General features: G+C 33.8%; 1 protein-coding gene and 1 pseudogene across 2 annotated transcripts; both read left to right on the top strand.

Moving 5' to 3' along the window:
- The first annotated feature begins 5709 nt into the window (after window positions 1–5709).
- On the top strand, window positions 5710–9644 carry LOC143539949 (putative LRR receptor-like serine/threonine-protein kinase At1g67720; annotated as a pseudogene). The gene is made up of 14 exons (XR_013136515.1): window positions 5710–6206; window positions 6326–6831; window positions 6921–7053; window positions 7131–7202; window positions 7298–7366; window positions 7444–7515; window positions 7681–7749; window positions 7862–8016; window positions 8089–8318; window positions 8395–8521; window positions 8605–8673; window positions 8761–8945; window positions 9023–9158; window positions 9255–9644. The product of XR_013136515.1 is annotated as a putative LRR receptor-like serine/threonine-protein kinase At1g67720 (transcript).
- A 1696-nt stretch (window positions 9645–11340) lies between these two features.
- Window positions 11341–13717, top strand: LOC143539948 (pentatricopeptide repeat-containing protein At3g09650, chloroplastic-like). The gene has a single exon (XM_077033130.1). It carries the CDS (start codon window positions 11341–11343, stop codon window positions 13549–13551), a length of 2211 nt encoding a protein of 736 aa, XP_076889245.1. The 3' UTR covers window positions 13552–13717.
- The last annotated feature ends 8044 nt before the right edge of the window (window positions 13718–21761 follow it).

Here is a 21761-nt window from a genome sequence, read left to right as displayed (position 1 = left end):
AGAACGTTAATAATATATATATATATATTCCTAAGAAGGTTAGGAAGGCGGGTATTTTAGTCTAACACTTAAATATCAAAATCCACTTAATTTAATTTCAAAAACCCAATTACATAAAACCCAATTACATATTTACTCTCTACAACCACCACCACTCCACCGCTCACCGCCACCACAACCGTCACCCACCGCTACCACCTCGCCGGAAAAGTCGGGAAAAACACAATGGAAAACACTATGAAAAACACAATGGAAAAAAAAATCACAATGAAAAAACACAATAAAAAACACTATTGTATGACACAATGTAAAAAATACAATGGAAAAAACACAATGAAAAATACTATTGTATAACACAATTTTGTAAAACACAATTTGTAAAAACCCACTAATTTTTTTAAAATTTTATATTACAATATGGTACTCATATGAAAGATAAAAAGACACTCGCTATTATGGTGAATTTGTTTTTCAATAAAAACGTCGTAAAAAAAGTTATGGACGTTTTAAAATGATGGGGAAATTTGGCATTTGCCTTGCATGTGGAGATAGAAATTCAGCAAATGTGTTATTCCTTTTATGCCCTCCCCTTCTTTCACACTTGATTTCCTCCGAAACTAATCTCAACCCTCCATATTTAAAATCAATGTACAAGATTACTTCTTATCCTTCCTATAAAAACTATACTTCCTATTATAACCTAACCCAGTATATATAAACAAAACCGAAAATTCGAAACGGGTCGGGTTTGAAAAGTAACGAATGTTACATTATGCCTAGGCCCAAAACCCATGACAGATCTAGCTTAGAAGCAGAGTTATCTCGGGGTACTTCTTAACTTTCTTGGCAAAGTACAAAACTAGTACAATTTTTTTGTTCTCTATTTTATTTTTTGGATACACCCCTAAGCAAGTATTAATACCCCAAGGTCCATTTTTCTAGGATACTCCTGAATATTTGTTCAAGATCTGTCATTACGCAAAGTGTTGAAAAACGAGGGCTTGAAAAAAAAACTCACTAATAGAACAATTAAAAATATATTATGTATGACAAAAATACTATTATTTAAATAAATAAACAAAAGCCATTATATAACACACTTTTCCAATTCACTTCTACAATCTCACGACCTTGATGCCATTCCTAACTTCAGGCTTCGGTGTTTGTTGGAATCGGTTTAATTCTTCAAGCACAATTCTTAATTTTTCGACTTTAGGATTAGTATAATTGCAATTGGATATCAATCTTTTTTGACCACTCTCCTAAACAAACTAGATAGTTGAGCGCCGTCTATATTTTAGAGTAGCATCAAAGAATGTGAGTTTGTCAGTTAAAAAAAAGGTAGCAAGAACCCCACTTTACCTACTTTTTTTAAAATATATTAACTGTTTTGAGCAACCACTACTATCTATAGTTGAACATAAAATGTCCTTTATATATATAGTAGAGGTGCACACAGAGTACGGTTAACCAACCCAAGGAATCGAACTGGTTTGGAACTGGTTAAACAGGAACCGGCTTGGAACTAATAAAACCGTAGGTTCATGACCAATTTATAATTCTCACCATTGAAACGGGTTAAATTAAACTGAATCGGTAATGTTTTAAACTTGAACAAAATTGGTTGAAGGGCCCTTTTCGTTCCATCTTTCTTTTTTCAAATGTAGTTCGCCTTCGAAAATTAAAATGGGCTTTTTACTTTCTCTTTTACTTTTGTTGGTAAACGGCTATGCTGGTGTAGATTTTAGTATAAGTTTTTTATGTGCTAATAACATTGGGTGAAAGTCACAAAAATAGACACTTTATGTCGAAAAAAGAGTAAATTGCATGAACTTGATAAGCGAAAAATTAACATTTCCCCACAACTATTGAGAAATTATTTGTTTGGCTTGGCCCTTTCTTTCAACCTGTTATCCTTTTGTTTTACCGTTTTTTCACCTGTCATTTACAGAATGCTTATTAGTTATAACAGACACTCCTTATTAATACCAAAACATTAACTAATCAACTTAACATGGAGTTGAAGTATATCATACATGACTGGCCCTTGGGGGTGGCTGGGTGGTCGATGGCCACAGGCCCAACACCCCGCTAGGCCCGATTTTTTTTTAAATTATAGGTATTTTTATTAAAAACAATATGTATATTTAATGTTTAAACACAATTATATAACCATTAGCTTGGTCTAATGGCAAATGGGTATTACTCACAACCAAGAGGTTGCGGGTTCTAGCCTCACTTAAGACATGTTTAATTTACACAACCCAAATTATAATCAAGTAAGCACATATACATTTTATAAAAATTAAACTGTTTAAACCCAACAAAATACTCATTTTATTTAAGGCCCAAAAAAATTTTCGCCTTCGATTCAAAATTTTTTTTGCTTTCTCAGAGCCGGCCCTGATATCATATGTATGTATTATATTAAGATTAAATAATCTTTCAATGCCCTGAATTGCCACCAGTTTTGTAAATACAATTAGAATAATATTAGTTCTCATTTACGATCTACCTCACATTATATATTTTATGCATATCAGTATAAGAGGACATAGGTTGTAGCTGGAACATAATTTTCTAATATGTGATCAAATATAAATATATGAATAACATAATGGACATTATAACTTTACATGGTATTACATTATGACTGGGTAATTGTATAGTTCTAAAATACATAGATTAGTAAGAATAATTTGTTTATGTAGTTTAAATAAATCAACATGGAAAGTTGTAAATTATACCTATTAAGAAAAATAGAAGGTTAACATCAAATTATCTTAGTTCAGTTAGTAAGACACAAATATTTTAAAAACAAGGTAGTGAGCTTGATTTCCACCAATAACATGTTTTTCATTTTAACAATTTTAATTAAATCAAAATAGATAGTTAAGTGAAATTTATTATATTGAAAATTTGTATATTTGGGCCTAGTTGAATGCCATGTGAACAATAGGTATTTTTTATAGATTAGATTATTTCAATTCATTTGAAGTTGAATTAGGAAACAAAATTGATGAAAATGATTTTGGTCTAGAAACTCAAATTATGAACACACAATTTGACACAAATAATGATAGTGGGCTTCAAATTAGTTATTTGTGAATGGGCTGAATATGCGTAACTAACTCAATTGGGCATTTGGGCTTATACAAATTAATTAAAATTGACTTGAATTGTTGAAAGGCCGAAGGGAATCAAGACGACCACAACAACAAAAGAAAAAAAAAGAGGAAGTTTTAATAGTAAAAAAATAATCTTATAGTGAGAGTATTAGATTACTTTATTTTATATTTATCTAATTAAATTTCTGTGATCACAATCTATTGAAGGTTTTCTGTTGTAAACTTGTGCTAGACATGATTTAAGTAAATTCACGTTCTTTTTATGTATTAGTATGTTAAAAGACATGTCATTTATGATCTCGTGTTAGCATTTGTTATTTGTTGGTCCAATGACATTAAACATCGGATGTTACATTATGGTTTAGTAATGTGCTTATAATTGTTAACATACTAGCATACGTCCTGCAACGATCTTGTACCGTTAAATATCAATACATCAGATTTCTTAGGTTGATATGTCTATGATTCCAAACTTTTATCATGTAGCTTGTTAGCAAAGTGAATAAGTTGGTATTTTGGTTTTATTCTTTCATCAAGCTTAATTTAATAAAGTCGAAAGTATTCCATCTAATTACTTTTGTATATACTTTTCTTGAAGAAAAATGATTTCAATATTTTCTAAAGTTGGTTGGTTGCTGAAAAAGAGGATTTTATAATTATCTTAGTGTTTTGTAATGTAAAAAGACTAAAAGCAATTAGATTTAGATGGAATAATTTGAAGTAAAAAGACTAAAAGCAAAATATCAATTTGAAGGTTTACCTACTATCTTTGGCCTTTGTGATGGCCTCGTTGGTTTTACCGACTATACGAGTTTTAGCTGTAGGTCCACGTAGTTATCATTAAGTCGTTGACTCGTTGGTTTAAAGAAAAGAAGTAATAATAATTTGATATATTAAATAATAAATGTTAAATGATAGATATTAATAGGTTGGTATTATTTCACGAATAAGTTAAGAACTCTTTGGAACTTTTAACAATCTAATAATTTTTTAATTTTTTATATATTAACATTTTGAGATTAGTTTTATCATATTTATAAATAATTGATTGGATATATAAATCACAAATTTACACATGTACTACATTTATGTAAGTGGCCCACATAAGTTTTAAATATGCACATAAACTATATATATATATATAAATTTTGGCCCACGAAAATTATGGGCCTCAGCCGAGTGTCTAACTCGCACTATCCACAAGCCGATCCTGCCTACGTAGATGAGCCAAGTTGATCGACATGTTTGTCGGTGACACATACCGCCTTACTACTAACTCACGTTAAAGACGTAGCTTCACCTATTATGTTACGTCACAACATGTGGTTTATTCGAAAAGTTAATGGAATTTGTGTTCCACACATAAAAATCTCACTTCCAAAAACAATAACAATAATAATAATAATAATAATAATAATAATACTACTACTACTACTAAAGGCCGAAAGTGACAGAGAATGATAATAATAAATAATTAAAGTGAAGTCAGTCCAAACACCCACCAAGTGTTGGTAGGCCCCACATGTTTCTTGTTTTGATGGGCTTTTTCCTCAGCCTGCACATACTCCATGTTTATACTCATTCAGTCATTCCACCCACCTTATTAAAACATCATCATCATCCCTGAACACATGTTTTAACAATTGCTCTTAGGGTTTTTGATATTCAATCCTTTGCATATTAGCTTCTAATGCAGCCATGTTTTTAATTATTTACGTGCTGTAATTTGATCAGTATCCTGCTAAACCCCTAATTCTTAGCAAAGATTGAACATAACCCAAATGGGCTTTCATCATTTCTTCTTCTTGTTCTATGTTATTATTATTATTATTATTATTATTATTATTATTATTATTATTCTTTACAGTTTCATGGAGTTTACCAAAGCCCAGATTCCAGGTTCAATCTTTACTCTCTATTGATTATGCTTATTCATGTATATGAGACATTTATGTTATTTTTTATTTTTTATAAGTTTGTTTACCAGATGAATGTTCAGTGAGTTCCTATGTGTTTCTTGGTTTGTTATTAAAAAGATATGATTTTTCATGTTTTTTAGGGTTTAAAGTTTATATTCCTTTTATGATGAATACTTTTCAGAACCTTTTCTTTATGGTAGATTTATTTGTTGCTGTCAACATTTCACTTCACCTATGAATATTCATTATCTGATGCAAACTACCAAGGTTTTGTCTTGATCAAACCATTACCATATGAATCTTGATTATCTTTATTCATTGAGATCATACCAAAATGTAAAAATATAATGTAAAAAAAAAGTTACTGTGCATTGTCAGTAAAAAATCCTGGATGAGCTTCAACAAACTAAAAGTCAAAATAATAACTTGTGTATTGCATATAGTCAACCTCACTAAAGGTTAGGTGAAGTTCCTTTGAATCATTGAACATTTTCATTTAGTGGGTCATTAAAGGCTTATGATAATTTGTCCCATTTTCCTGATCAAGCCCAGGACCTTATCTTGAAAGGTTAATAGCATAGGTTCCATTCGGCACTTGCTTTACGCGAATCCGATTTTTTACTTGTGTTTAAAGAGTTGAAGATTAGTTGCAAGAAATTAAGATGGGACCCACAATGCACATGTTGTTTTTCCTAGTCTTAGTACTCACAATTGGACTGTTTTTAGCAGGTTTTATAAGTCTAGATTGTGGTGGCGAAAAGAATCACACCGACAGACTTGGGCTCGAGTGGACTCCTGATGATCAAATGATATATGTGAAAGCTAGGACTCGATACCTCGTAAGAGCCACATTCTTATATGGCAATTTTGATAACAACAATGTATACCCGAAATTCGATATTTCCATGGGGCCCACTCATTGGGCAACTATTGTCATTTCAGATGCTAACACAATTGAGTCTCAAGAACTCATTTTTTTAGCTTCTGATCCAACGGTCAGCATGTGCTTATCAAATTCAACAACCGGGCTCCCGTTCATTTCCACACTCGAGCTTAGACAATTTAACGGTTCGGTTTATCTTACACCGTTTGAGGACCATTTCTTTCTTAGTGTTTCGGCCCGTATCAATTTTGGGGCTGATAATGAAGATCCAGTCAGGTATATTAAGAATCAAGTTTTGTAATTTTTTATTCGGTTTGACCTTTGAAAGTCATCTAAGTAATCTTTTGACTTTATACTTGATATGGGCTTATAAAGATTGTTTCTTTTAATTTCAGATACCCAGATGATCCGTTTGATATATTATGGCAATCCGATTTGGTGAAAAAAGCAAATTATCTTGTTGATGTGGCAGCTGGGACTGAAAAAGTGTCAACCAGTTCACCGATTGATATTGGGAAAGACGAATTGCCACCTCAGAAAGTTATGCAGACGGCTGTTGTGGGCCGAAATGGAACGTTAACTTATCGTTTGAATTTGGATGGCTTCCCGGGCTTTGGTTGGGCCTACACGTACTTTGCAGAAATTGAAAATTTAAGCCCGACACAAGACCGGAAGTTTCGGCTTTTTCTTCCTGGAGCACCGGATATTAGTAAAGCTATTGTCAACATACAAGAAAACGCTCAGGGAAGTTACCGCGTATACGAGCCGGGATTTTATAACATATCACTTCCTTTTGTTTTATCATTTAGATTTGCACAAACAGATGATTCTACTGAGGGTCCTCTTGTTAATGCAATTGAGATCAGTAAATATGTTAAAATAAGCGACGGGTCTTTTGATGGTAAGTGTGGGCTGGTTTACTCTTTTGTGTTTTGGGTGTAATGATGAAAAAGTAACGATCTTGGGGGTGTTTTTGTCTTTTCGGTTTAGGTGCTGTGGCTGCTAGCTTAGTATCGGGTTACAAGTTGTTAGACTGGGCTCAAGAAGGTGGTGATCCATGCTTGCCAGTTCCTTGGTCCTGGTTGGAGTGTAATTTAGACCCGCAGCCCAAGATTATCTCAGTGTAAAATGTCTAAATACCCTTTTCTCCTTCTATAGTTTTAACAAAAGCATTCTAAAGAAGCCTCACATTTTATGTAGCAAATTGTCAAATGAGAACATAAGTGGAAGCATTCCTTCTGAATTGGCCAAGTTGAGCAGCTTAGAAGAGCTGTGAGTTTAACTATGTATTTTATTAAAATATTCTTGTATGATTGTTATATTGCATCATAACAAAATAGGATGATCTTATACTTACATTCTTGTAGGTGGATCGATGGGAATGCATTTACTGGTTCAATCCCTGATTTTAGTGGATGCCCAAACTTAAAGATCATGTAAAGCAGATAACTTTACCTTTGTTTTTCTAAAATCTGTGATTTATATAGGCTAATAATAATCTTTTCTTATGCAGACATCTTGAAAACAATCAGTTGGCCGGTGGTCTACCACCCTCGTTAGCAGACTTACCTAACTTACACAAGTTGTAAGTACTTAAATCCTTTATATAAAAAAAAGTAAAGAGTCAACATTTGACTTTAAAGAGTCAAACATAACCCAAGTTTTCTAATGTCTGAAAAAACGAGTCAACATTTGACTTTAGAAAGTCAAATACAATACACAGGTCTCTTGACAAACCTAAATTATGCAGGTATGTGCAGAATAACTTGTTATCTGGCTCCGTGCCATCAGGTCTTCTGAACAAGAACATAGTCTTAAAGTAGGTATTATTTTTCATTTCTTGAAAATTTTAGCGAATTAACTAACATTACTCATTTGTCGTTAAACTCAAATGTACAAACTCAAATTCTTGATATTTTTTGTTTTATCAGCTACACTGGAAACGATAATCTTCATAAGAAAACTAGTGGTGGGAGGCTCAATAAATACATTATCTTCGGATTAGTAGTTGGGGTTGTTGCTTTATTAATAGGATTTATAACCTCGTGCCTGATCATACGCCAAAGGAAAAAATATCACAAGAAAGGTATAATACTAATTAATCATTTATGTTTGATGTACATTTTTAATAATTTTTTATTTAATTATTTTTTGATAGAGCCCGAAGGCAACTTCCATATTTCTTCTATGAGTAATGCAACTTCAGAAGGCGCCCAATGTTTTACACTATCTGAACTTAGAGCCGCGACCGATAATTTCCAGAAAAAAGTTGGTTCTGGAGGCTTTGGTACTGTATATTATGGTAAATTAACCGACGGAAAGGAAATCGCGGTCAAAATATTAGGAAATTGCAACATCCAACAGGGAAAAAAGGAATTTGCAAATGAGGTAAATGAAATTTTCGTTAACTAATTTTGTTCACACTTTTAGAACGATAATGTTTATATCAAATGATTTTATGAAGGTGAGTCTTCTGTCAAGAATACATCATAGAAACTTGGTAAAATTTTATGGATTTTGTCAAGAAGAAGGGAAGGATATTCTTGTTTATGAGTTCATGCACAATGGAACTCTCAAAGAACATCTTTATGGTAACCTTTTGATATTATTATATTTCTAAAGTTGAATTATTATTTTATATCTTTTAGTTAACAAAGGGTTGTATTCAAAATAGGACCTTTAGCAAAAGAACATAGACTCAAATGGATCAAACGGCTTGAGATCGCAGAAGAGGCTGCCAAAGGTTCGTGAAACCATTTTCTTATAAATTTCCACTTTCACGCTTCATATATAATATTAAATATTGTAACAGGATTGTGAATTGTTTTAGGAATCGAGTATCTTCATACTGGTTGTGTCCCTTCAATTATTCATAGACTTGAAAACAAGCAACATTCTTCTTGATAACAACATGAAAGCCAAGGTTTCAGATTTTGGCCTCTCAAAACTCGCGGTTGATGGGATTTCACATGTTTCGAGCATTGTTCGAGGCACTGTCGGCTATCTTGATCCTGAGTAAGTCATTATATGCCATCTTGTACTCATATTAACAACTAATGTAAGCTAATTCTGTCATGCTTCGTGTTTTGCAGATACTATATATCCAATCATTTGACAGAAAAAAGTGATATCTATAGTTTTGGAGTCATTTTACTTGAACTGATATCTGGCAAAGAAGCAATTTCAAATGAGAGTTTTGGTATAAATTGTCGCAACATTGTTCAATGGGTAAGTCTGGTTGGGCTTAGGCGGGTCGGGCCACATGCGTTTTTTGTCAAGTCGTTGAATGTTAATATTTTGTCATTATTTTTTTTGTTTTTTTAGGCAAAATTGCATATAGAGAGTGGGGATATTCAAGGTATCATTGATCCGGCTTTAGGGGACGAGTATGATATTCAGTCAATGTGGAAAGTAGCAGAGAAAGCGTTAATGTGTGTGCAACCTCACTCAAACACAAGGCCTTCGATGTCTGAAGTTATAAAAGAAATACAAGATGCAATCTTGATTGAAAGGGGTGGAGGTAGTTCTGAAGAAATATCACGGAACTCGTTTAATTCTTCATTAAACATGGGCCTGGGAGTGGGTGTCGATCCTTATGTGTCGTTTCATGAGTCTATCGCACTCCCCTCGGCTCGTTAGTATATAGATGATTGTTTTCTTATAATGATTGTTTTGTATGTATTAAGGTTCTTGTTAGAATATGGTTTTGTTTTTTTTTTTCTTTTTTTTTTCCCGGTTATAAGCTGGTCGGTTTACTTATATTCAATTTCGGTTTTGGACGGGGTTGGACCAAAAAACATAAACACAATCCCATGTAGTTTTACTTTTGTTATTTGAGTTGGGACATTTCTTATATTCAGAGCAGTATTATGTGTCATTTTAGTGAATGTACCTCCCTCCTGATAAAATGTCATGTTTAAAACATATTTATAGCATTTTCTCTACTATATTTTCTTTAATTTTACTATGTGGATCGTTATTCATTCTTACTGAATGCAGATTAACTTAAATGAGTGTTTTACCCGACGAGTTGCGTCGGGACATGTCGGTAAAACCTGGGTGATGATAAACCCAAGCGTTGTCAGTCACTGGTGTTGAGATGGTAAGTCGACGCGAATTATGTTGGTTTCTGTTATGTGCGTTATGATACCGGTACTAAAAACCAAAAACAAAAACTAAAAATCGAGATGGACCAATGGGGTGGCGTTAGTCAGTAAAACTTGGGTGTTGGGAAGACCCAGCGTTGTCGATCCCTGGCGTTGAGGTGGTGAGTCTACGTAAATTCGGTCAGTTCTGGTCAAGCTTGTTACGATACCGGAATTAAAGCTAAAAACAACAAAATTGGCTTTCGGTCGGTTTTCTTTATGTTCGTTACGGTACCGGAATTAAAGCAAAATGTGGCGAGTCTGTGCGAATTCGAATGGTTTCTGTCATGTTCGTTACGATATCATAACTAAAATTAAAAAACAAAAACAAAATTGATATTCGGTCTGTTTTCGTTAAGATACCTGAAGTAAAAAAAATAAAAACAAAAACGAAAACAAAAACAAAAACGAAAACGAAAACAAAATTATGTGAACCAATATGGTGCAGCTAAGTAGCCCAATAAGAACTTAGGGGCACCAAAAATCTTAATTATCATATATAATAATTGGTAGTATCCAAATAATTAATTTTATAGATCTGTTGGTTGATGAATATGTAACAACTTATCCGTAGGATTTTTTGTGTTTTATACGAAAGTAAACTATACCCATATCATTCTAAACTATTTGGATTTATTTTAAGTGACCAGGATATTTCCATTTGGATCTTTTGGTATCACTATTTTCTGTTATTCCACTAAACTATACCTATATTATCCTTTCAACAAAAAAAACTTTCCAACTATACAATGTTAACAACTTTAGCAGCCTATTCGTAGACAATTTTTACGGTGTTTGTAATCTTAACTGCTTGGATTTATTTATTCACTTGAATTTATTATAAAAAAATTTGGTAACAGTGCATACTTATATTTATTTGATGGTTGAGACGAGACACTCAAAGATTTTATTAAAAGATTTTGAATTAAAGTGTCAGTGACATGAGGTTGGTTTCTGTTAACAAAGGTATCCAGGTCGGATCTGATGTACGAGTTTTTCTTCAATAACATGTCAGCTCAGTACCCCAATAATCAGTACTCAATTAATGATACAAATTTGCTTAAAAAAACTTATTTATTTGATTTTGATGCCAAACTACTGTATATTTAGCTCTTATCATCCACAAATAATTCAAGAAAAACAAGAGGACAACAAGTAACCAACGTGGTACATCCTGCACAATATGTTGTACTTTCCTTTCTCCACTCAAATACTCCCCCCACCGTACCTTATCCCCTCACCCAAATTATTAATCTCCCGCCGTAATGACCGTTATACCCCCACCCTCACCACCACCACCACCGCCACCCTCCTCCTCCGCCGCCACCTTCTCCCAACCCCGCCGCCACCACCACCACCTCCACTGGGCCCACCCCACCAGAAACCCTTCTCGAATCAAATCCACCACCAACCCCACCTCCATCACCACCACCACCACAAACCACCGTCAAAATTCCAATAATACCCTTCTAAACCTCCTCCGTCAAAGAAAAACCGACGATGCCTGGCTTGCATACACCCAATCTCCTCACTTACCAAACCCCACTTGCTTAAGCAGATTAATCTGCCAATTGTCTTACCAAAACACACCCACTGCTTTAACCAGAGCTCAGTCCATCATCCGCCGCCTCCGCCATGAACGCCAGCTCCACCGCCTTGACTCCAACTCCCTCGGCCTCCTCGCCGTCGCCGCCGCCAAGTCCGGCGACACCCTTTACGCTAACTCCATCCTCAAGTCCATGCTCCGGTCAGGCTATTTACCACATGTCAAGGCTTGGAGTGCCGTCGTTAGCCGCCTCGCTAATTCGGGCGATGACGGCCCGAAAGAGGCGGTTAAGTTGTTCAGCCAGGTCACCCGAACAATTAAACGATTCTCGGACTCGACCCTGGTGGCGAATTCGAAACCGGATACGGCCGCGTATAATGCGGTTTTGAACGCGTGTGCGAATTTGGGGTGGACCGAGAAGTTCGGGAAGTTGTTCGATGAGATGTTGGAGAGCGAGTGTGAGCCGGATGTGTTGAGTTATAATGTTATGATTAAGCTTTGTGCGAGAATTGAGAGGAAGGACTTGCTTGTGTTTGTATTGGAACGGATTCTCGAACGGGAAATACCGTTGTGTATGACGACGTTGCAGTCGTTGGTGGCGAGTTATATCGGGTTTGGTGATCTGGAAACTGCGGAGAAGATTGTGCAGGCGATGAGGGAAGGAAGGCAGGATGTTTGTAAGATTTTAAGGGAAGCGAGTTTGCAGGAATCATTGAATGAAAATGAAAGTGAAGTGTTTGAAAAGTTGCTTCCGAATATTAAGTACCCGAGTGATTATGAACCGCCATTGTTGCAAAAGGCGTTCCAACCGAATACTAGAATGTACACGACGTTAATGAAGGGTTATATGAAAGCGGGTCGGATTAAAGACACCGTGAGGATGCTGGAAGCAATGAGAAACCAAGAAGACAGTTCTAGTCATCCGGACCATGTTTCATACACGACTGTAGTCTCTGCACTGGTCAATGTCGGGTCAATGGAAAAGGCCCGACAAGTTTTAAACGAAATGACATTATCTGGAATTCAAGCAAATCGGATAACTTACAACATCCTGTTAAAAGGTTATTGCCAACAACTTCAGTTAGATAACGCGAGGGAGACGATTAAGGAAATGATCAATGCGGGAATTGAACCCGATGCTGTATCGTACAATACTTTAATCGACGGGTGCATATTAATTGATGATTGCGCGGGAGCACTTGAGTTCTTTAACGAGATGAGAGCTAGAGGCATTGCTCCCACGAAGATAAGTTACACCACCCTCATGAAAGCCTTTTCAGTGTCGGGCCAACCGAAGCTAGCCCATGATGTTTTTAACGAAATGGAAAAAGACCCGCGAGTGAAAGTGGATTTAGTTGCTTGGAACATGTTGATTGAAGCTTATAGTCGAGCGGGTATGCTTGATCCCGTAAAGGATCTAATTGACAAAATGAAAAAGAAAGGGATGTATCCGGATGTTGCTACATATGGTAGTCTTGCAAGTTGTATAGCGTTAGCAAGAAAGCCGGGTGAAGCATTATTGCTTTGGAACGAGATTAAGGAACGGTGTGGTTTAATAATAGGCGATGAAATTAAGATTTCTAAACCCGAGTCGAAGGTTCCTGTGTTGAAGCCGGATGAAGGGTTGTTGGATACTTTAGCGGATATATGTGTAAGGGCTGCATTCTTTAAGAAAGCATTGGAAATAGTGGCTTTCATGGAGGAATTAGGGATAGCACCAAATAAGACTAAGTATACTAGAATCTATGTAGAGATGCATTCAAGAATGTTTACAAGTAAACATGCTTCAAGAGCAAGGCAAGATAGGAGGGTTGAGAGGAAACGAGCTGCGGAAGCTTTTAAGTTTTGGCTTGGTTTGCCGAATTCTTATTATGGAAGCGAGTGGAGACTCGAAGGTGAAGGAGTTGAAGATGATGAATACGCGATTTAATATATGAATCATCCGTATTTGCATATTGACTTTGGGGTATTTGGTGTATAATTTTATACAAAATCGGTTTATAGTATATTTAGAGAAGTGTATTTAGTAGTCATAGAATTGTATGATGAAACATTGAAACATATAAAGGTTGTGTTGAATAAAAAAGCAGCAAGTACTATGGATGAATCATGAACACTGAGAGTTGTTACTGTAATATTGTATGACTACAAGTTATGAGAAAACTCTAGGTGGTTTTTGGTTTTGGATGCTCAAAGTTTAATTATTAGATGCCCAAAATTTTCTAATCTTATTGACTTTCTTCACGCCATCCATTACTGCCAAAACCAATGTTAAAAAAAAATGCCTGCTCAATCGGTTTCATTCATGTTGGTAATTTTAATGTTATCAACATGTATTTTTAGTATATTGGGTTAACTTGTCGATTGAGTAAATAACATTAAAGATTAAACGAGTTGGGTGACGCGGGAGTGCGGCTCGATTTAATTCTAGTTGTTATTTGGGTTTTGTTATTCAAATTATACCTTGGGCCTTAGTAGATTATCTAATGGGCTACTAATTAAATGGGTTTTAGTTTAAAACCCATAACATCAATTTATAATTACATGTATGGAGACTATATAAAATTTTTGTTCACTCGATCGATTAGATAGAGAACAGAAGGGCGGTTACCATTGTGTTCTTGATGGCATTTATGGCAACATACAAATTCAATTCCAGTAACAAGAAAAATCTCTGTCTTACCCGATAAATCATTCGCGTGTAACCGGCAAAATAGGTTTATCTGAAAGTTTTTATACGATTCAGAAATTAATCCAGGCTGCTGTTATTTATGAAGATTAAAATCAAGACTACGTGTTTGAATATTTGATCGAATTCATCACCTAGGTACGCAACTATTATACAATAAAGATAAACCTATTTACTATCATGTTTTTAATTGATTTAACATGATTAGGGTTCCATAAGTGTATATCTGTTTAATAAAGAATTCGTGGACTTTGGGAACGGAGAATTAAGATCATTAAAATTGATGATTGGGTTTTCTTATTTAAATCAACGGTTATTCAAAACTCTATCCAGAATTTTATATCTTGGATTATAAATGAATTCAATTCAATATTCATGAACTAATTGGTTGGAGTGAATTTTTCACAATGAAATGCACGGTTGATTAATTTTGTTTAAAAATTACATTTCATTATGTACTATTCAATTATTAGATGTCATATATATGATTATTTATTTTCAAATAAAGGGTGAATGTGGCGTCAAAACTTGGTAGATTCTAATTTCAACTTGGAATTTTTATAATAACTGATGTGAAGTAAATTTGATTGCAACTAGCATGAACATTGTTAATGGATCAAGTAATATATATTATTGTTTATGGATTATGGATTAAAATGTATTATGATACAAAACGGAATCTAATGCATCAAACTTACTGCATGATTTGGTGTTCTTGATTTAGAAATCTAGTATCACATGTTTCGATTTCAAGTGAATTTCACAGTATGTCATTGGGTTAGTATTTTATTTGGAAACCATAGGTTTAAAACGGTTTTTGGGGTTCAATATTACGCATCCGATTTGAAAAAGGAGATTGAGCTAGAATTTGTAGATTTATAAATGATAGATTTGAAACTGTTTCATGTGGATATTAAATATCCATGTAATTTGCTTATATATGGATTCAATGATCGATTAAAATTTGAAATTCAAAGGCGTATGAAAATATGGGTCGAATCTTCATATAACCGGCTCATTTTATGGAAACTGTATTTTATTTGCACTATATGGATAAGATTTGTTCATTGAATTTGATATGAAAATTTATGTGATCTTATCCGTTGGAATTTGTTCTTGAAGTTACTGTTGAATAGTCCTATTTAGTTTACCGATAAGAATAAATGCAAATGCAATCATTATTCTTTGAAAATAATAGTTTATTAATTAATTAGCTGCTGGATTTTGTTGTGTTTCTTAAATCAAACAAACACGATACATCTTGATGTGGCATGCTTATTGAATTTGATCTTATTTGTGTTATGGCATGCTTGTTTATTTAGATCATGTACGTTTTAGAGAATACATGATATGCTTAGGAATGGTTTAATTCCTATTTTGGTAAGTGTGACATTCGTCAATTTCGGGTCTTGTTTGTATTCGTTTTTGTATTTGTTTATTATGTAAACCGACCCGATTTGTAAACCGAAGCTTATGTTATAATCAAAATAATGGATTTATGTTACAATATTGTTTCACACTTGTTGGGTCTTGAAAACATCCTATTTTTATTTTTATTTATTTATTTATTTATTATTTATTTATTTATTTATTTTTTTGTTGTTTTGTGTTTTTGTCTTGATCCATTTTGCATGAAAACTCTTGTGTCTCACACCCATATTTGACCACCAACATTACCCTATATATACACCACCTTTCCTCTTCATTTTCCCTTGCTACAACTCCAAAAAAAAAAAACTCTCTCAAACATCAAAGATTCAAGGTTATCTTCTTAAATGTTCTTGAAGGATTTTGGTCTTTCATCTTAATTAGTTTATGTAGCCTTATTAATACTTGTTTATGGTTGTGCAACATATATATAATATACACCCCTTGTTTACCTTTGGTAGTTACTTCTCCGATTCCGATCGGTGAGGTTTCGGACCCCATAAGGCAAGGCTTCATGGAGGACTTCGTGTCCTTGATATATATACATCTATATAACTTGTTCATACATATTAATCTTGCTTGTTTTAGTTTGTTGGTCATGTTTACAAGTTCCATGGTTATGGGTTTTTAAAAGTCTATGCTTCGGTTTAACCGTAAATAGCTCTAAACCGTAAACCGAACTTTGTTACTAGTTTTATTTGTTTAAACATACTTAGTGTTAGATCTTAAAATCATTTTTACAAATTCTATGGTTATGGGTTTCTAGAATCTTACCTCGGTCTTAACCCGAAATACGATCTGAACCGAAAACCGAACTTTTGTTTAAAGACTTTATTGTTAACTTTTGGTATTTTTTTTATTTGTACATTATTATACAAATTCTTTAGTGTTTGGACATGTGGAAACCATCTATGAACTTGTTGTGAGATGGAAACCGAACCAAACCGATTCTTGCTCGCTTAAGACACACAAGTGTGTTTTTTTAAGCCATCAAGACTTGTATATTTCTTTAAAAATAGTTACAAATTGATTTTTAAATATTTTCTTAAGTACTTGGAAATGTTGGATCCAACTTGATCTCATAACAAAGTTTGGACCGACAAAACCGAACACTTGCTTAACGTGCGTTGTTAGTTCTAAAACAATGGAACTACAACTTGGTTAAGTCTTATTAAATTTTATTGAGTTATCTCATAACATTCAATATTTTGGAAAGTTGACTTTGGGTTTGACCAATTATCAAGACCCGAATCGACAACCCGAACACTCGATAAAAAAAACCCGTTTTAGTATCTTTATTCCAAAGGGATTTGCATGCTTGCATTTTACCCACCTTATTACTTAACATAGGTTGAGTAAATATTAAGGTTAGATACTTTAACCCGGTTTCGAGCAAACTTACATTTTTAAAGGGTTATTATTATAAATTCTTAAATAGTCACATTTTAAACCTTGAACTTTAATTATTTACATTTCTCAACATTATTTTGTTTAAAGACCTTCAAGACAACCTTTCTAAATTCAAGACTTCTTTTCTTTTTAGGCATTGTGCGTTAAACTCGTCGATCCGACAAATCTCCAAATTATCATCTTTCAAGTTTACCACTTGAAGGTGAGTACTTCATACCCCATTTTCCATCTTTTATTTTGGGGGTGACATTTCATACTTATTCAACAAAATGCTTTATATTTGAATTTTAAACCACAAACGTAGTTGTATACTTTACCTAAATAATTGCTCGATTTGGTGTTCTATTGTGACATTTGTCAATTTCGGGTTATTTTATACTTGTATTCTTAATGTAAACCCGACCCGTTTTGTATCCCGAACCTTTCGATATTATCAAAATGATGAATTGTATGTTAAATATTTGTTTTATAGTTGTTGGGTTAAAAAAAACACCCTTTTCGGTTCTTAAAATTCCCCGAAAACGCTCAAAACGAACTCCGGGGACTAAAACTACCAAAATGGAGACTTAAAGGACCCATTTGTAGTTTGTGCTTTCTTGGGTCTATAACCAACCCATTTTCATGAAACACCCTTTATGAAAGACCCATTCAACTTACCATATATATTCACACCCATCTTCTTCATTTGTGCTTGCTCATTTCTTCATTTCTCTCTCAAATTCTTAAATTCTAAGGTTGTTCTTCATAAGCTAATCTTTCATTTTAACTAACTTCTCAATACTTAAAGCTTTATGTTACAACATATATATAATATACACTCCTTGTTTACCTTCGGTCTTTCATTTCTCCGGTCTCGGCCGGTTGAAATGTCGGACTAGTAAGGCAAGGTTACATGGAGGACTTTGTAGTCCTTGTTTATATATTTAACAAATCTAACCATATAACTTGTTATACTTGCTTAAATTCTACATATTTTAGTTTATTTTTCATATTTGTCAAGTTCCATGGTATTGGGTATGTGGTGACTAGCCTCGGTTTCATCCCGAGTTGAGAACCGAACCAAAAACCGAACTTTTGTTTAAAAGCATTATTGTTAACTTTTTGAATGTAAAACTTGAGTATTATTATTTATAAGTTATTTTACAAGTTCCATGGTAATTGGGTATGTGGTAACCATCCTCGGTCTTATTCCGAGTCAAGGACCGAACCAAAAACCGAACTTTTGTTTAAAAGCTTTATTGTTAACTTTTTGAATGTAAAACTTGAGTATTATTATTTATAAGTTATTTTACAAGTTCCATGGTAATTGGGTATGTGGTAACCATCCTCGGTCTTATTCCGAGTCAAGGACCGAACCAAAAACCGAACTAAACCGAGTTCACTCGCTTAAAACACACAAGTGTGTTTTTAGCCACCAAAACTCATATTTTTCTTCAAGATTATATTTTAAATCAATTTTAGTTAATTTCTAAACATACTTGGCATGTCGGTAACCAACTTGATCTTATAACAAGTTCGAACCGATAAGGTCGTATACTCGCTTAACGAACGTTAAGGTTCTTCACAATAGAACTACATACTTGGTTAAGTATATTTTGATTTTATTGAGCTATCTCATAACATTTATTATTTTGGGAAGTTAACTGTGAGCCTGGTCAATTATCAAGTCTCGAACCGACAAACCCGAACACTCGTTTAAACCTCGTTTTGGTATTCTTATAACCAAAGGTTTTGCAATATCGCATTTTAACCCACATTATTACTTAACATAGGTTGAGTAAAAAAAGAAAAAAACTAATGAATAGAATACCGAGACCCGGTTTCGAGTAAACTTATTTTACAAAACTCGTTTCTTTAATTTCTCAAATATTTACATTTTAAATCCTAAACTTTATTTATTTACTTTATTTGTCATGTATTTTATTTTAAACCCTTCCAAGACTACCTACTAACACAAGACCCGTTTAATATAGGTCTTGCTCGTTAAACCGATCCCTCCGATTATTCACGACACTATCTTTCAAGTTACTTGTTAATGTGAGTACTTTTTCATCCCCCGTTTTCCATCTTTCGTTTTGGGGGTGGCATTGCATACTTATTCAAATTCAAATGATTTATACTTGAGTCTTAAACCACAACACGTATTGTATATGTTTACTTAAATAAATGCTCGATTTGGTGTTATATGCTTTACATGATTATGTGCAAATTCTTGAATGCTAAGGCGGGTAGTCTCTTGAATGCTAAGGCGGGTAGCCTCATCAAAGTATGATCATACGTTAATTCCGAGTATATATGGTATCCCCATATAGAAAGGTGTCGTCAATGTATTCTTATTGACGATTTCATTATTGTCGTCAATGTATTCTTATTGACGGTTCGTCAATGTATTCTTATTGACGGTTTTATTCTCTAAATTGTTGCTATTATTTATTGTTTTCATATACTAGTTGTGGATTTCATACTATATACTTATTGTCCAAAACTATGAAAATTGCTCACCAACCTTCGTGTTGACAAACTCTATTTTATGCAATGTTACAGGTTTGATGTTAGCTTGATTGGATTACTTGAAGAAACTTATTATCTTGGCTTTAGGATATTAGAAAATAAAAGAACAAGTTATTTGTTTATCTATCTATTTGGCATTTTGTATGAACAATTGTTATGTTATTTATGATGATATGGATTTAAATGAGTTGTTTAAATATTGTAACTTTATAGTGTCATTGTGCGATGAGCAATCATGTCGCGCCTCGACGTTTCCGCCTTCATTGGTCGGGGGTGTGACATCTATGCTTATATGCCTATGTGTTCATCGCTTTTGGTTGGTGGAACTATAAAATCCTAGACTATTTGGCATCCCCTTATAGCAAGGTGTCGTTAACGTAATGCAATTAACGATAACTATAATATCCTAGACTATTTGGCATCCCCTTATAGCTAGGTGTCGCTAATGTGTTTAGCGATATCTATTTATCCAAATTACCACTTTTATTTATCGTTTCGTATGCAAGTTTTGTGGCTATCTTTATTATATACTAATATGATTAAACTTATGAATTGCTCACCGACCTTTGTGTTGACAAACTTTATTTTATGAAATGTTGCAGGTTTGCATCTTGGTTGATTTATGATTGTGAAGAAAACGACATCAAAGACCTTAGGATATTTGTAAAAATGAACAATATCAATTTGCCATATTTTGTGATATCTTGTTTATGGTTATTTTATGGATAATTGTTATGTGACATTTTCGATGTTGTGAAATGAAATGAGTTTATCAAATACTGTCACTTTAATTGGTGTCATGTGCTTATGGACAATCGTTACACCTCGGCATGTTCCGCCGCCTTTGGTCGGGGTGTGACAGTAAGAAATCTGAAATTTGTACATAGTGATTTGTGTTTTTCACTTTTACACAGTCACTGGGAAATGAAAGTATGTTGTTACTTTTATGCATAATGCATCTACATTTTGCTACATGTATTTATTACTTGCAAAAGATGAAGCCTCAGATAAATTCAAGATATTTAAGACTAAGGTGGAATAACACGAATGGAAACGAGTTTAACGGGAGGTTCTATGTGGTCAAAAGACCCATATGCTCCAAAAAGGTACGTATAATAATTATGCTTTAAACATGACAAAACCTTTGAGTTTTGTAGTTGATTTAATCTTTAATTCGGGACATGTTAAGTTTTGTAAAACACAAAAACTGGATTTGATTGAAAGAAACAAAGTTTATTTTATAACTTGTATTTGAATCAAATAAAGTTAAAACTATAAGTGTTTATCCATATAGTTCTCAATCTGCTAGGTGCGATGACACTCACATGGGGTTGATGGATCATGGGCTAGGTAATTAGCCCATTAGAGGTATACAAGTCAAGAAACCTGTTGTGTGGGAAATGTACGAAATCCTAGTCTCGGGTTTGTTATTGGACTTAAAAGTCCAATGGTTTCTAGAAATAATTCGGTTGAGAATCATGTATTATTTATTTCTGGATCATTTAATGTACAGGATGACATGCTTGCATGGTGAGTAGACTCGACTGCTACGAGTCACATATGCAAGGATCTGAAATGGTTTGAAGAATTTTGAACCAATTAAAGATGGATGTGTACATAGGATGAGAAATGTAGCAACCAAGCCTATCAAAGAAATAGGAAAAGTTAGACTTGTATTATGGGCTATAAAACATTTGTTGTTGGATTATGTGTTGTATGTTTCATGAATTCGAAAGAATATCTTTTCTTGGATTGATTTAGATAATAATAGTTTTAAAGAGGTCATTGAGGACAAGTTTATCTTATCTCACCATATAATTTTGTTGGATTTGAATATTTGTATCATGACATGTTTAAACTTATTATTAGTGTCCCGAATGGTGTTGAAACTTTTTGTATGGCATTATCTTAAAGGAGGGTAGATTATGTTTATGTATTGTAACATACTAGATTAGGTCATGTGAATTATTTAGAATGAAGATATGTCTAATTGTCGCATTCTAAGGATGAAACTCTTGAAAATTTTATTTTTTTTTAAACAAGAAGTAGAGTTACATCAAGGTGGTTTGAGTAAGAATCTCTATACGATAGAGGTGGAGAGT

The sequence above is a fragment of the Bidens hawaiensis genome, unplaced genomic scaffold (genome assembly GCF_021521415.1).
Source record: "Bidens hawaiensis isolate Kalapana, Puna unplaced genomic scaffold, B.hawaiensis_p1.1 tig00012097_1, whole genome shotgun sequence".
Taxonomy (NCBI): Eukaryota; Viridiplantae; Streptophyta; class Magnoliopsida; order Asterales; family Asteraceae; genus Bidens; species Bidens hawaiensis.
This window is presented reverse-complemented; position numbering and strand designations above follow the sequence as displayed.